This window comes from Bactrocera neohumeralis, unplaced genomic scaffold (assembly GCF_024586455.1).
Source record: "Bactrocera neohumeralis isolate Rockhampton unplaced genomic scaffold, APGP_CSIRO_Bneo_wtdbg2-racon-allhic-juicebox.fasta_v2 cluster10, whole genome shotgun sequence".
Lineage (NCBI taxonomy): Eukaryota > Metazoa > Arthropoda > Insecta > Diptera > Tephritidae > Bactrocera > Bactrocera neohumeralis.
In genome coordinates, this window is record NW_026089623.1 from 25,554,897 (window position 1) to 25,571,728 (window position 16,832).

The window sequence follows — 16,832 nt, forward strand, 5'->3', positions numbered from 1 at the left end:
GAGGTTTGTTTGGTCAGACATCACAAATTTGTGAGGTAATTGACACACATATGGTACTTGTACCATATATGGAATTGTTACTACTTGTCTGTCTCAGGTATAAAACGGCAAACAAGAGTTGTTTTTTCATTTGTGACATGCTAACTATGAGGCCGCAAATTTGAGACAATGTTTTATGACTAACGACAAGAGACTGTGTTGTGAATAGTAACTAGTCACAAATTAAGACTTTGAGCCCTACAGCCCTATTCTGAAAAAACCTCCCAACTGAGTTGAGAGGAAAAATTTGAGAGGTTTCTTGTGAGGCATATTTTGTGAGGCTATTCTTGCTCAAACCTCATAAGAAAAAAGCTTAAAAAAGTCACCACGTGAGGTAAAAAGCTTTTTGCTGTCAAACAGCTGTTTTAATAAAAATAAACAAACAAAAACACAAATGGGTGAATGAGGGTGAAACAATCCCAATATGGGTACAATCGATTGCGCCGTTTGTGCCCTTGATCCCAAATTTCGTGCAAAATCTTTAAGAGAAAATTTATTTATTTATTTATATTTCTTTATATCTATTTATCTTACTCCTTCTTTGTATCTGAAACATCCTGCGCGCTTGAAGGGAAATAAATTTCACTCCTCTTAACATCCATAATTAATTTCGAAATAATTTGCAGAGCTCTAGACACAGAGGGCTGGCTCATAGAGATCATATAACTATTAAAACGCAGATCAAAAGATATACTCGACTTCTGCACATCATGCGGCACCAATTCACCTATAAGTACTTTACATAGCGATTTTGGGAATCGAAATGTATTTATAATTGTTGTGTCTTGCATAGTAAAAGGATCGTTTTTGTCTCGTAAACCCTTCAAAATTTTCCTCCTAATCCCGATTCCCCCTCCTCAACAATTGCCGCATACACAAAGAACAGTTCCTCCATGCTATAACATAACATCCATAACACTCAAATATTTTTTAAAAAATGTCAAATATTGATGTAAAACAAAACAAACACAGATGTTTTGTATTATGATGGCTGCTTTCACACGTCACAGATATTTGTGATAATAGTGAGCATTTGAGCTTTTGAATAGGGCTGTTATTTTCTCCATTACACACATCTACATATTTATTGTTTACATTTTTTTGGAAATATTTAATGCCTATGAAACAAAGGTAGTATTTCAGTTTACTACATTGCCGTGTGTGTCACCAACGTAGTAAACAGAATACCATGATACCTTTACTATGGTATTGTTACTACATGTCTGTTTCGGGTATTACAGAGATTATCATAGATATTAATCAATTGTCGATTTTTTATATTTTGTGAGCAACTCAATCACGAAAAGGTTAAACATAAATCAAATTCACATACATTTCGTAAATATTCTGAAACAAAGTCAACATATGTTTTTATTGGTAATTATTCTTTTTGACTGTGATATAGAAAATTTAATATTTGTTTTCGACATATTTATTTTAATTTTTTGTAAATACATCTTTAGTTACTTTCACTTACAGAATTGCAAAATCAAGTCACAAACATTGTCTCTAACAATTTTAGAGACTGCATCACATAAAGAGAAAAAATGTAAACAAACAAATGAATAAACGCAATGAATCTGAATTCACCTGAAAATCGACTTCCCTAATAAAAAAACGCGTCCATTATTTCCATTATATGCAAAATATTAAAAAAAAGGCGGGTTTTATAACAAAATACTATATAAAAATGTTTTCTTTTAATAATAATAAATAATTAAAATTGGAAAATCTGGGATATGTGCGAAACTCAAATAAAAATTGAATTGTTCGTTGGAAAGTTGTTTATAACTTAATAGTTGATTGCATAGATAAAGTGATGTCCAACTCCTCTCTCACTGGGAGTGAACGTTTTGTAATTTGAAGCATCATAGTATTGTTTTCAATGGAAAATGATTAAAAACATTTAATTATTGAGAGCTAACAAGCTTAAATCCTTTTATTGGGTATTGAGAGGTCAAAGGTCAGTTATTCTAATATACTTTAATAAGATTTAAATAACCACTATATAGTAATTTTTATTCATACTAAATGTTGGGTGTTTTAATTCAAATGCCCAAAAATTATTATTTTGTTCAATCTGGCCATAATGGAAAATGTTATAAAAAACGCTAATTTTGAAGCGCTCTCACACTGGAATAAGTTGGACATCCCTTTATTCCTGGTTGATTGTATGTCTTTTATGTACAAGTACATACCACATATGCACACATACATTTGCATGTGACTGTTTGCAGATCAGTGTTTCCATTAGGGTGTGAACGTGAAAATGATTTTCCTTTTTGTTTGCGATTATTCCGCCTTTTCATACAATATCCGTTATTCTACTTATTATTAAATTTAATGTACATATCTTCATAATACTTCTTTACCTTTGAGCACTATTTTACAGTTTCAAAGCACAACTGAGTTAAATTTATAAATGTACTATTGTAATATACATATGTACATATATAATTTTAATATGAAAATGTGTATATATAAAGGATTAATTTCTAACTTGATATTAGAGTTTACCGGTAGTCTACCGTTTAGGATGATTTATGACATTTTTACGAGGAAGAAATAATAAAAACCAAAATATCATTCCTTGGTTAAGTTCGAAAGTTTAAACAAATACATATATATGTATATTTTAAAGAGTGAATCATTAGAGTATTTATAAATTTTATTTTCTACCCTTATGTTCAAACATATTTATCAAAAGGCTTATATACACCCGTACATGTTAGGAATGTTTGCCAATTACCAGTTTCATCTACAATAAAATCCACACTGTTAATATTATAAACAAAAACCCAGGTTAGAAAGGTATTAGTATTGGTACTGCCCAATGCACAAATTGAGGCACAATTCAAGTATGAAACACGCTTAACGACATTCGTTCACAGTCGTTTTTAATTCGTTCAGAAGCAACAATTTGACTTGGAATTGAGTGTCACGCATATTGTGTATGACAAAAAAAAAAAGAAAAAATTAATAAAAAGGCATAAATACGACAAAATCTAAAAAAAAAACGAATGAACACCAAAAATTAGTATATAAAAAATTTTTCTTTAGATAACATTTAAAAACTCAACTTGCCAAACAGATAAAATATTAAAAAAATTGGCATTGGGAAGGATTAAAACATCAATTCATATGAATCAAAATCTTAGTAAAAGTACCAATATGAGTGGCAGACTCAAGAATTCAACTCCTCAAACCCCCAACATATGTCCGCAAGTTCGTAGCCGACCACGTAACCGCCAATTTCGTTTAATGTCGACATCAGCAAATGAAGAGGAACTATCTCCCAATTCACCGCCCACTATTCTTAACATAGTGGTACCAAGTCATATAGGCAGTGAAACTTCGGTTGTAAGTTCTGGTTTAAATGCAGCATCGTTAAATGTGGTCACAAAGTCATCGGCGCCATTTGTGCCGTCGCCGCTGTTAGATTCGAACGAGTACTATGAGAATTCACAACATCCGCATTGGCTTGAAGAGTCTAATTCAACCATTAAATCGTCCACAAAGAAGTGCCAGTCAAAATCTACCAAAATTGAAAAAACGTTTTCTAAGGAGGACCACTTTGAGTCTCAACAATCAGCTAAAATCTGTCATCCTTTTAAACCCCTACAATATGACGTAAGCTATTTGAAGCAGCGTCTGGTCAAGTACCGTGCTGAAACAGAAAGTTGTGGAGATGCAGCTAAATTGAATGAGCAATTAAATGAAATATTTATTCGACGCTTGGTAGACATTGAAAATATGGCGAAAGGTGATACGGATGTAAGTAAGCGAATAAATGTTTCAGTTCATACTTTAATGTATGTATGTATGTATTTGAAAGTATGAACTTGTGAAACGATTTATTTTATTTGGCTCAATGATTTTATACAATTATCTACACAAAATACGGCTGTAGATATAGAATGTAACTCAAATTAATATGTGATTTTGTATAATTATTTCTTTCGCCATGCCAGTTATGAGGTGCACTAGTAGTAGCATGGAAATGGGATAGTTGTTTCGCTAGTTGGGTCTGAGTTTTTCAGTAGTTGAGCTTAGTATTCACACATATGTATATGCTCACAAGGATTACCTAGATCTTGATTTTAATCATCAATTTATATGAATAATAATACCTATGACAGATAGGTGGAAGGTAACAATGCTTACGAGTACGCAAACTAGTTATGTATATCAATTCTGGTCAACAGTGTTCATGGTTTGGATTCTGTTTCGTGGTACAAAAATCATAATAAACATACAACGAAAGGAGAAATAGAGAATACTCAAAATACACACGACACAAGGAATAGAATGTCCATTCCAGGCAGAAATATCCATTTGTATAAACATATCACATTCTTAATTTTGATTTTTATTTGGTTTAATTTAATTAATGTTATGATGGACAGCGAAAGCGGAAAATTTGCTTAAATTAGAATTACTTTGTAATTATATTAACTTTTATTTTCAAAAGATCAAGCTTGTAACTTATCAGGAATGGGTGGATATGCTAATGCAAATCAACGAAGTTATCATTTGTAATATGACAGATCTAGAGAGCGAGGTTGCAGAAAAACTAGAATGCATGAAACGTCGGATTCAATCCAGCTGTAGTCAAACCAGCAATAATGAACATAAATATCGTCAGGACATTTGTTCTCTAATGAAACTCATAAAAAACGCCTATCATCACGATAACTGGGATATTGAGGGGCTTGAATTTCAGACGGTAAATCTACCTGAAATTTTGGGCACGAGAAATATCACTGTAAGATGTTTTTTATAAATAATTTCATAACAATGTAATTCTATTAATTATAGTGTTCGGACCTGCAACAATCAAATATTATGACGGTGAGTGGATATTTGTATTTTAATATTATATTTTTAAGTTGAATGATTGAAATTACGAGACAATAGGTTTTCGTCCGATGACTAATATTTGCGAATTTCGTCATTATCCACTAACATAACATTTCAAGTCTATATACAAATTTCTTCTAAGTAATGAAAAACTAGCGACAAACATGTACATATATGTACGTATTACCAAAAAATAAGAAAGGGGCAAGATAAGAAGGAAGGGGTATTTAGGCAATGAGTAAATTTAGTTGTTATATTTTTAAATTTGTAGGCATGCTTCCAATAAGAAAATGAATTTATGCTATTACACCAAGTTATGTTAAAATAAGCGTCCGTTTTACGCATTTATGTATGTTCAATAGTATATATGTACATATGTATATTGTGACAAAAGAGTACCCGAAAATTGTAAATAAAACGGATTTTCCCAGTCCTAGAAACACATGAGTGGTTATTTGGTATGACCTTTAGTTCCTTCGGCGAATTTGGTTTTATCTCTTCGATCGATTGAAAACGAGTTCTACGTAGCGGCAATTTCCGTTTGGGGAACGAGGAAAAATCAAACGGAGCCAAATCTGTTGAACACGGTGGTTGATCGATGGTATTCATTGCGTTTTTGGCTTTAAATTCGGTCACAACCGTACTAAAATTCAGCTTTATCCGGAAGAGTCGAGCAAGAACGCGTTTCGTATCCAAAATATCCACCAAAATTATGAGCGAGAGATGTCGAGCTCTCTTACCATCGCCTAACACTTGTCTAACGATTACCATATCCTTCACTCTTTTAATATTATCATCAGTTGAAGAGGTTGTCCAGAACGAGGCATGTCTTCAACAATCTTTCGACAGTTTGTGAAGACTTTGTACCACTTGTGAGCTTGTGTTTTTGATAAAACTGAATCACCGTAAATATTCGCTACAATGACGCACACGAAATTTGCGACCAGTTCTTTGTTCGATATTTGCATTGTATAAACCTACAAGTAAAAAATCCTATAATTTTCACCCATAAATACGCAGTCGAAAGCTTATAGAATGACAGAAATTACATTAAGAATGCAATAGAATGAGGGAAGACTCAGGGTAAAAGCCCAGGCAGTTCGTTAGGGTTTCCCAAATATTCTACTACTAAAACGGCCAAATGCCTTAGAAAAGCACGAGTGTGTTGCCGTGTTATGCTATCCAATTTATTATTTTAAGTACGTTTTTGTTAAATTTTCAAATGTATTTCGATTATTAAAATTCATAAAGATTAAATTTACCTAGTTTTAATTAAAATTTTATTTATTGTATATATTATATGGGTGAAAATAGCCCTCCGGGGGAACCTAATACCCAAAAAATATCAGTAACGCGCCTATACTGCAACCTCTTTATTATTTTTAAGTCCTTTTATTTAAATCTCTGTGCCGAAAAATCAACTATTTTGATCAGGTGATCTCAGCTATTGATGATTCTTTTGTTACTTGTATAAGTATTTCTACAATGGATATTTTTATCCATTGTAAAAATCTCAACGCACTACTAAGGTGTACCGACTTAAGCAGCTGCTGTAAACAAACTGGTTGACAGATCGCGCTCATATTTGGCATAGATTAAGGACAGTCCTACCAGCTTAGCAAAATACATTTTTTTTGTAAATATCATCCCGGAGAATTTAATAACAATTTCCGGGAGCTTTTTTGTCCCAATGTGTATTAAATAAATGAAGTAATTTTGTTAATTTGTCATTTTATTTAAATAAAATAAAAAAGATAAAATATGTAAAGAAAATTTGGCTAAATGCCGCCCTAAAACTTTTGTCATAGGCAATTGCTTAAGCTGCCTATATGCACTGCCGTGCCGTATCTGCGGGCCCAATGCTACGTTATTTGATGGGGTGTATAACGTAATGCCGATAATCAGCTGATTTCGACACTACAAAAATTTAAACAAAGAAATAAATTTAATACTTATGAAGTCACCTGGCTATCGACTTCCTAAATTACAAAAAGCGTCCATTATTTTCATTTAATAGAAAATATATAAAATAAGACAAATTTTTTTAACAAAATACGATATATCAATGCTTTTTGTTAATTAATATTAAACGATGTGAATTTTTAATGTTAAAAACAACAGTTTAAAATTCTACAAGTACAATAAGGACAGTCTAGATTATTGTATAGATTAAATATAATCTAATTACTTCAAATTTTTGGTCGGAACATGCTGTAACCATTGCGCAGCCATGCTTATCAGTGTGGCAGGTTCACCGAAACTCTGCGCGACCAAAACGTACACCATTTCGGCAGGCTAAAGCCTGCTGAAAACGCGTACTCCAATCAACCATCCGAATGTCTCGGCCGACAGACGGAACCTCACCGCTACATACTTCGTCCAAAGCGTGGATTCCACCAAACACTGAAATAACAGCGTGGCATTCTCATTGGCCCTTTTCGAAAGATTGCCCACCACGAATTACTAGCGCTGTAAGAGACAGATCTGTGAGCTTGTTCTTATGCGCATTCCAAATCATGCTCGGCAAATTGCAAGGTAATACAACCTAGAAGCAATACAATGTAAGTAATTGGTATTTCCTACCTTAGAGCAGAAATATTTTCAGTATAATTTCGATCTGGTCGTTCAAGTCATTCCAATTGCAAAGCGTCAAAAGTTACCAGATCCAGTCAACTGTCAAAGTTTTGTAGGTGAGCGGTTCTCACATTTCTAGGGACAGGAGAGTTGGGTTTCTCTTTTTCTCTGAATTTAACGAAACTAGAATTATGCAACTGCAGATAAAATTCCTGGCTGTCGACTATAATCGACGTTCGGCAGTGCGCGGTCATGTCGTGGCCGTCGACTATAGTCGACGCTCGGTTGTGTTGGGTTATCTTTGGGCGTTGACTATAGTCAACGCTCCTACCGGAGTGGTTAACGAACAAGGCAGTTTTTTTTTGGACACACCATGTTGTACCAGCCAGGCATATCACAATAGAAAATCCCATTGTCTGATGCATCGCCAGGCATTGCGGCTACTTTATTTATGTTACTGTTTCATCTGTTGTGAATGCATGTGCGTCGTACGACCATCATCTAACAAAGTTGAGAAAAAGTTCTGTCGTATTTTAAGATGAGTGCACCCAACAAAAATATGATAAATACAGTCACAAATTTCGCGCTAGCCTAGCTGCGGAATTAAACGTAGTACTTTTATAAAAAAATGTCGAGACATCAAAGATGTTCGTAATATTTCATTCGGCTTTAAATCAATCTGTATGTGTATAATACTTTGGCTGCACGAGAACATAGCTCAGTATTCATAGCTTTTGTACATATTAAAATGTGCATATTTGTCTGTACATATTTATTTAATTATACTTATATTGTTACACATTATTCGCTTATGTTATTTAATACTTTATTTATTTCTTTACATAAGGCTTATAAAATAACTAAACGTGTATTTTTATTTGCAGCTAGAATGCGGCGAAGATGATCGAGACTCCCCCAATAGGGTGCGTAGGCGCAGTATTTTTTAAGCTTCTTCGTGTTTTATATGTTTATAAATTATAAAAAGACATAATTTTCAAGTGATATTATTTCAATTGTTGCTTATTAAACGTATTTTGTATAACCTTACTTATTGTAAAATACATACAAGTATGTCAATACATCTGTAAATATATCGTTTTTCTTAAACTATTTGCAGTGTTGTCTTAAAGAGCCCGAGTGCGTTTTGCAAAATGTAAGTATGTTAATCGCACTTCAAAAAAATTTGTGGCAAATAAATTACAAATAATGCATTTTCAGGTTGTATTTGATCCGCCTGATGTTGGGGTGAGTGACATATTTGATAATTTTTATATATCAGTATATGTATATCTGCAGATATTTTTTTGTTTTTTTTTTAATTTATATTTATTTGTAATCTATCAATTGACAATATTTAAATACATTAATAGTGACATGATTGATTGTTCTCCAATGAGACTAATCAATATATTCTTAAATTATTTTATTTGCTTAAACTTCTTAAAACTACTTAAAATCTATAAAAAACATTTTGAGATGTCAATTGAGAACAAATAGAGGCTCAATTAATTTTTCTTTTTAAAGTAATAACATTTAAGAATTTAAATCACTTTTGTGGGAAAAATGTGGCTCTTTTTTATTAATAAAATGCAGAGTTCCGTTTACTGCAAAGTTCTTATTATTTCTATAAGAAGGATCCACTAGAATTGAATATTTATTATGTGCTTATACATATTTTTCTTGTTTTATTATATTCTTTGCCTTCTATATATTTTTCTTTCCGTTGACTTGAAAACGATGTCCGCTGTAAACCCCAAAGGTACTGAACCACACTGTATCCAGTTTGATCTAATTTAAAAGAAAGGATAATTAATTCCTTTAATATCTCAATAATTTAAAAGTAAAACAAATCCTAAATAAAAAAAACATATACGTGTATATATATTTCTGAGCATAAACAGTCGAGCAAGAACGCGTTTCGTATCCAAAATATCCACCAAAATTACTGGAGAGAGATGTCGAGCTCTCTTGCCATCGCCTAAACTTTTGGATTTGACAAGATATATTCACGAAATTTGGTATAGATTATTTTCTAAGGCAACAATGAATCTCCGAAAAAATTCTTCAGATCGGATTACTATAGCATATAGGTTCCATACAAACTGAGTGATCGGAATCAAATGCTTGTATGGAAAACTTTGGCATTTGACATGGAAATAATATAATCTCCGAAATTTGTTCAGATCGGCTCACTATAGCATATAGCTTCCATACCAACTGAATGATCGGAATCAAATGCTGGTATGGAAAACTTTTGCATTTGACAAGATATATTCACGAAATTTTGTATAAATTATTTTCTAAGGCACTAATGTAATCTCCGAAAAAATTCTTTAGATCGGATTACTATAGCATATAACTTCCATACAAATTGAGTGATCGGAATCAAATGCTTGTATGGAAAACTTTGGCATTTGACATGGAAATAATATAATCTCCGAAAAAATTTTTCAGATCGGATTACTATAGCATATAGCTTCCATACAAACTGAACACATAGTTACTAAAAGAAATGCACCTGTGAAGGGTATATTAGCTTTGGTGCAGCCCAAGTTAACTTTTTTCTTGTTTTTGGAATTAATTTATGTCATCCGACCTGTATAAGATCTTTGCTTTATTGAAAACTAGCTGACCCCGCAGTCGTTGTCCTGCGTGAAATTATGTGTTTAGAAATGAAAAAGTTGAATTTATCATTTCACTTTTTTTCAGTGTATCGCAGCTTGATAAACAACATTTTTTGGTTTCTGTTCCGGTGTACTATAGAAAAGATGGTTTTCCAACTCGTGAGCAGGCCACGTGTATCTGGCCGAGTGAAAAACATAGCATTTCCAAATATATACCATACACTATGCGACTATCCTTGTGTCTCAAATGCAATTTTCACTGGAAACTGAATACGTTTGAACTGAAATGGCAAATCGTTAGAACTCAGAGGAATTCGTAGAATCAAGCATTCTGCCCCCCAATCAGTCAGGTTCCATTACACAGTTTCGGCGCCTGAAGATTGTGGAACATAATCTTCAGATCCAACTTTGAGACGCAAATGATGCGGTGGCATACCAAGCCTATTCAAAGAATTTAGAAATTCCACGATCGATCAATTTGTATGAGCGCAAGTCTCCCGGAATTTGACTTTGAATCTTCCAGTTTAAGTCAATAGCATCGGTATTTTTGGCAGCTAACATTGCGCGTGCACTTAAGGAATTGTAGTTACGATAATTTGTCCAATGTCCGAATATTTGTGATGAGTTCATCTTTGGTGAATTGGTAAAGGGAAGATGGAATTGATATCAAACCACCGGAAGTATCAACCGGAATTTACCCATTTCCAATTCTTAGCGAATACGATGTAAAATGTCTTCGGCAATGTCATTTTTGTTCGTATTCCATAATTGACGCTAATTTGATGGCTGATCATCGCGAAAAGTGGTCGAACTTCATTCCAGTGATTATCATGTTCCAGCAGTTGTAATTGTAATTGTATGTATAATATCAAGATCACTGACGAAAGTTGAGAAAAAACTCGAAATGTTAATTTTGTTGCTGGGGGTGTTTTCTCTGTCTGTATTGTATTCTCTGTGTTGAAATAGACTATTTGGTCATTCTCCAAATTAACTGCGAGACGCACAACGGTCGGAAAACGTTCATGAATCGCAAATGTAAATATCAAACAAAGCGCTTTATTGCAGTTCACGTATCGATCGTATCGTTCAAGATCAGTAACCGCCATGTTGCTTCCTTTGGTGACGTATTTACACACGTATTTTTATCGATTACACCAAACTGCAATACGCAACATTGACATGACTTGTGAATGTGGTTTAGACAACAGTGGCGAATATGGTACGATCCATATGTTGTCGACTTCGATGTGTTGTTAACTTCGATATTCACGCCTCTAAATTGAATGCTAAATGTTCTGCCATTGTTATCTGGTGAGCGACGCTGATACATTGGATATCCATCATTTCTAGTTTGTGTTTCCGAAAGAAAAGCTCCTGGATAGTGTTTCGTACATTTATTGTCAGACATACAAACCGAAGTGGTATTGTGATGTTCGTAAGGTACTTGAACCATATTGGTTTCGTATAATTCTGTTCTATCTCTGGATCAGGAACTTCCGCAGAAATGATTTCATCAATTTGATTTGGTGTAATCACCATCCACCATCCAAAGAAGAATAAGTGCGTGCGGCAAACCTCTCTTTTGCCACTCAACAGAGTACATCCAGCATCTAACAGCACCACATATACTTAGGTTGCTTTAAGATAAAGTTTACAAAACATCGCAACTGTTGTTTGAAAAGTTGTCCTCTGACATCGTGACGATCGCTTGCTGATTGCCCGCGATCCATAATTTCATGCGTATGTCCATCGCATCCTGGGAATACTCGGTCATGTGGCATGGGCTGTCAATATACATACTTATGTTGATGCCAAAACGAACGGGCCCTCTTCGTGGCATCGTAACAAATTTCAATCTGTAATTGAGCACTTTGTATGAAACACACATAACGTTTTCACGGAATAAATTTCAATAATTTTTTTTTGAATAACCGGAATAAAGAAAGCAAACGACAAATTTGACAATTGAAAAACAAAAGGAAAAAAGTTGAAAAAAAAAATTTTGTATGAAAAAAAGTTATTTTTTTGGAATTGTCCAACTTTCCGACTTTTCCTCACGAAAAGCATACGGTTTTTTTATTTCTAAACTTTCCTCAATCCACAGCGAACAACCTCTGAAAATTTCATCAAGATTGGTACAGCTGTTCTCGAGCATTAGCGTTACTAACAGCATTCATTCGTTTGTATGGGAAAAAGAAAAGGGCTCTTTTTAGGGGTTTTCCGGCAATTATTCGAATTTTTTTTTGCCATAAAAACCATCCTTGAGCCTCAACGAACATTTTAAAAAAAGAATTGGCAAAATTGGTCCAGGCGTTTTTGAGTTATGCGCCAGCATTTAAAATCATGTTCCTTTTTAAAACCGTATTTGAAAATTTATTTTCTTCATAATTTTTTTTTTGGAAAATTTTCCAGAATTTTCTTTAGTATTCTCCTTGTTTGGGCGGAGACCTGTCCGAATTGGTGGTAATCACCGAAATCGGTCCAGGCGTTCTCCAGTTATAAGCGTAGTAACTAACGTCACTTTCTTTTATATATATAGATTATCAGCGCTCTGACCTCAATTCATATAAAAATGGGGCTTATATAAGTATCTAATAGATGATTTCGGATTCCTTTAATACTTTGCTTCATTCCAATTCACACATCTGGACTTTCATGTAATTCCTGCTTGTAGCCAAACTGTCAATGAAATTCTCGTCATAACATGCAACAGACGACATTTATAATTACTATTAATGCAATAGAATATATAGGAAAATGAACAGAAGTTATAATTTAAAATGAGTTAACCAAATTTAATTTTAAACTTAAATTAACTTCTATTATATTTAAGAAACTAAATTTTTTTGTACCAAAATCCATAATTTTTATCTAAGGCTTTGAAATATTGCTGATATGGGAAATTCTAACTTAGGCGTTCAAATGAAACCAGTGCATGTTGAAACGCAGGTTGTTCACAGCTTAAATAATTGTCTATAAATTCTTTCTAAATGTAAGCACAATCAGAAAACACTGAAAGAGCCAATGAACTTAAATTTCTCCGATATTAATGGTAAATTTTACGTTAACTGAAAATAACGTAAATTTTTTTATAACATTCATGTTAGTGTATTGTACATATATTTGAATTTTTAACTTACATATACTATTTAACTATAAAATCCTCTCGTTTCAGGGTGGGGAAAATGATCTACATGTAAATATGTCGAGATTAAAACTTGTACAAAGCTATTATTTTTTTATAATTTAAATTTCAGTCGAGCTGCGTCGCCAGTTGCGCCAATACCTGCAAACTAAACGAAAACATGGTGAGTACATACTTACAAGGGTCAATCATATCAAAATACTTATATACAAGGATAATACTTATATACAAGGATATGTATATATTGTATATATTGTATATATGTATGTATCTGTATCTAAAGAATTGGGGAAAAGCTTTTTTAACTCTTTTAACTAGCTTACATTTTTCTTCATATGTTGGCATATTTGAAATAAGCAAAACAATTTTTTAGTCCCGAATTAAAATGTTTGAAGTAAGTCGGTCGTGATTTTAGTGACTGCCATTTAAGACAGTTATTCTTTGACCCGAAATGTAAACGAAATGGCATAAATTGGTTATCAGTCTTCTTTACGGTATACCCATTACCAACGTATCCGTTACTTAAATTTCTGGAAGTCTTATTGTTGTTGATTGCAGTGACTTTTGTTTCCATGACCGGCGTAGGCGTTTCAAGTAATTGGTTTTCATTTAAAAATAAAATTCTGTAAATGTTGTGATACAATTTTTATAGTCTTGTAACATTTCGTTCCAGAGTATAGTAATTTTGTTCACTTAACGGTTGTTTGTATCACCTAACCTTGTCGAGATAGATATAGAGTTATATGTCCTTATATACTGTGCCCAAAAAATAAGGTGACATTGTATTTATTTTGAAAATTCTTTATTTATTCTCCCAAATCAATTTCATCCCTTTCAAAGTAATCCCCTCCCGATGCAATGCACTTATGCCAACGGATTTTCCAATCTTCGAAACACTGGGTTGTAGTCACTTTCCGGGATGGCCTTCAGTTCCGTCTTCGCTGCGGCTTGAATCTCCTCTATCGTATAAAAACGGTGTCCCCGGAGCGGTCTTTTGAGCTTGGTGAACTGCCAGAAGTCGCACGGCGAACGATATGGGTTGAGTTTTTGGCGAAATATTCAAGTATTACGAGGGCAGTATGGGATGGTGCATTATCGTGGTGTAAAAACCAAGAATTGTCTTTCCACAATTCCGGCCTTTTTAGGCCGATAGCCTTACGCACACGACGCATAACGTTCAAATAATATTCCTTGTTGACTGTTTGACCGGTTGGAAGGAATTCGTAATGCACAACACCACGATAAACAGTCAACATGACCTTGATTTTTGAGCGACTTTGGCGTGATTTTTTCGGTCTCGGCTCTCTTTTGGCACGATATTCGCTCGATTGATCGGTTTTTTCGGGGTCGTAAGCATAGATCCAAGTCTCATCGCCAGTTACAATGTGTTTCATGACACCCTGGTAGTCGGAAAGCATCGTTTCACACAGTTCAACGCGACGCCTTTTTTCCAAAAAATTCAATGTTTTCGGTACCAGTCGAGATTTGACGCGCTTTAGGCCCAAAATATCCTTCAAAATGGTATTGGCTGAGCCTTTCGATATGCCAACTTCATCAGCAAGGTCTTTAATTGTTAATCGACGGTTTTTCTACACCAAATCTTTGATTTGTTGAACGTGGGCTTCGTCGGTTGAGTTGTTGATGGTCGCCCTGGACGCTCTTCGTCTTCGACACGTTCACGGCTGGCTTGGAACTCACTATACCACTTGTAAAATTTTTTTTAGACATAGCCTCATCACCAAAGTCTTTCTGTACCATCCTCAACGTATCCGCAGCAGAAAATTGATTCCGTAAACAAAATTTAATGCAAATTGTTTGCTCAACAAATTTCGACATCGCAAAAAACGGAAAACTCACTTTTAGCAGCTCACAAAATGACACGTATGTATCTCAAACACTAATGAATATTTTGTCATGAAATTTGACATAAATGTGACTGACAGTACTACCAACCTAAAAAAAAATTCTCCAAATCCTTCGATGCGCGCAGTTTAAATTCAAATGCCACCTTATTTTTTGGGCACATACATACATACATATACAAGTATAAATGATCTGAATGATGAGACGAGTTGGAAGTTAAGATATCTTGATGAAATGTGGTAAACACGTTCTTCGACACACAAGAAGTTCGGTATTGTAGATGGGCGTAATCTGCTACACACACTATTTATGGAAAACATATAAATTGCTATAACAAAGCCGAAAACAAAGTAGCAAAACTTTACTTCGGTTATGTCTGGTTTAAAAACTGTCCCATTTTAATGTATACGTATATCGCATATAAATCCTTTCGACGCCACTTATGACAGAGTGAATAGATGAAATCGGTTTCGTTAAAAACTACTAAAAATCCGAAAAATTAATCACTAACCCCTCAGAGAAATTAATTTTTACATCCGGGATGGTATTAAAGAGCTTTATAGGAGTCAGTGTCTAAACTGGACAAGTGTGGCGTTGTTCATTTTTAGGTGAAATCATATATTTACGGATCTGCCACATCGATTTCAAGACACATTTGGTGAGTAACGGCAGGTATGCGATTTGGAACGCAATCACGCCTTCTTCCCACAAAACATGGCTAGCGTTTTACTGAAAATATCGGTCAATGTGTTAGATATATAATTGCTTTCCTGATAAAAGAATGTGTGTATGTCAGATGGGTTGAATTGGGTCAATACTTCTCTTAGCCCCATATACTTAATATAAAGATTTTCAAACTTCCATTTGACATTACATTATGTACATATGTATATTGGCTAACGTATGTGTTATTTTAATGAAAATTATAAAGCATGTCCCTCTAATAGCAATTTGTGCCCAAAATAGATCAAATCTGGTGTGCCCTAGCCCCCATATAACTGATATTCATGATTTTGAAACTTCCGGCTGACTTTACTTTACCATATGCAAATTTGTGATGGTATGTGAGTTACCCTAATGCAACTCAGGAGCATCTTCTTGTGTAATATTTATGTTGTACTGCCAAAATTAGAGAAAATCACGTCAATACTGCCCTTTTCTCCTATATACTTAATAAGAGATTTGCAAACCTTCCGAAGACTTTAAACAGTATATATCAGTCAACATGTAAGAGATCTTAGTCTTAATTTACTAAGTATATAATTATTGATATATGTATGTACATTAGGGTGTTTTTTTTTTGAACTATTAATTTTTTTCAGTCCCGTCACGAAATTTCCTTGGAAATACCCTTAAAAAATTCCCTGAAAATTTTAGTCCTTAATATTAACATTAAGAACTGAACCAAGGCCTGTAAAAATTTTTTATCTTTAAATTCTTACAGATCAGAGGTATTTTAAATTTTTAATACATACCATCTATAAAAATTCTATATAGCCTTACTTAAAAAGCCGAATATCTCGAGAAGTATTAATGATAGCGATTTTGACCTTGAACTTTTTTATAGCAAATAAAAATTCCTACAAATTTGTCTCGTAGATTTTTTCTATAGCTCCTGTAATTTACGAAATATATACAAAAAATGCGAAATTCTTGGAAAAATCGGGTTTAGAGCCCCGTACTACCTCGCCGGTGTGAGTTACGACTTTGTTGCACTGAGCACTTTT

General features: G+C 33.8%; 1 protein-coding gene across 3 annotated transcripts in view; it reads left to right on the top strand.

Annotated features, from left to right (window-relative positions):
* The first annotated feature begins 1,834 nt into the window (after window positions 1-1,834).
* The window catches only part of LOC126765196 (uncharacterized), a 461,867-nt gene continuing 446,869 nt past the window's right edge, over window positions 1,835-16,832 (top strand). The window contains exons 1-8 of one of the 3 annotated variants that reach the window (XM_050482797.1): window positions 1,835-3,813; window positions 4,511-4,804; window positions 4,858-4,890; window positions 8,358-8,396; window positions 8,591-8,626; window positions 8,692-8,718; window positions 13,273-13,293; window positions 13,355-13,405. In XM_050482797.1, coding sequence (XP_050338754.1) covers window positions 3,181-3,813; window positions 4,511-4,804; window positions 4,858-4,890; window positions 8,358-8,396; window positions 8,591-8,626; window positions 8,692-8,718; window positions 13,273-13,293; window positions 13,355-13,405 — 1,134 coding nt within the window. In that variant the 5' untranslated portion in view covers window positions 1,835-3,180. Of the gene's footprint in view, window positions 3,814-3,878; window positions 4,190-4,244; window positions 4,805-4,857; window positions 4,891-8,357; window positions 8,397-8,590; window positions 8,627-8,691; window positions 8,719-13,272; window positions 13,294-13,354; window positions 13,406-16,832 lie in introns of those variants that run through there. The other 2 variants (XM_050482799.1, XM_050482798.1) reach the window with 2 other exon arrangements.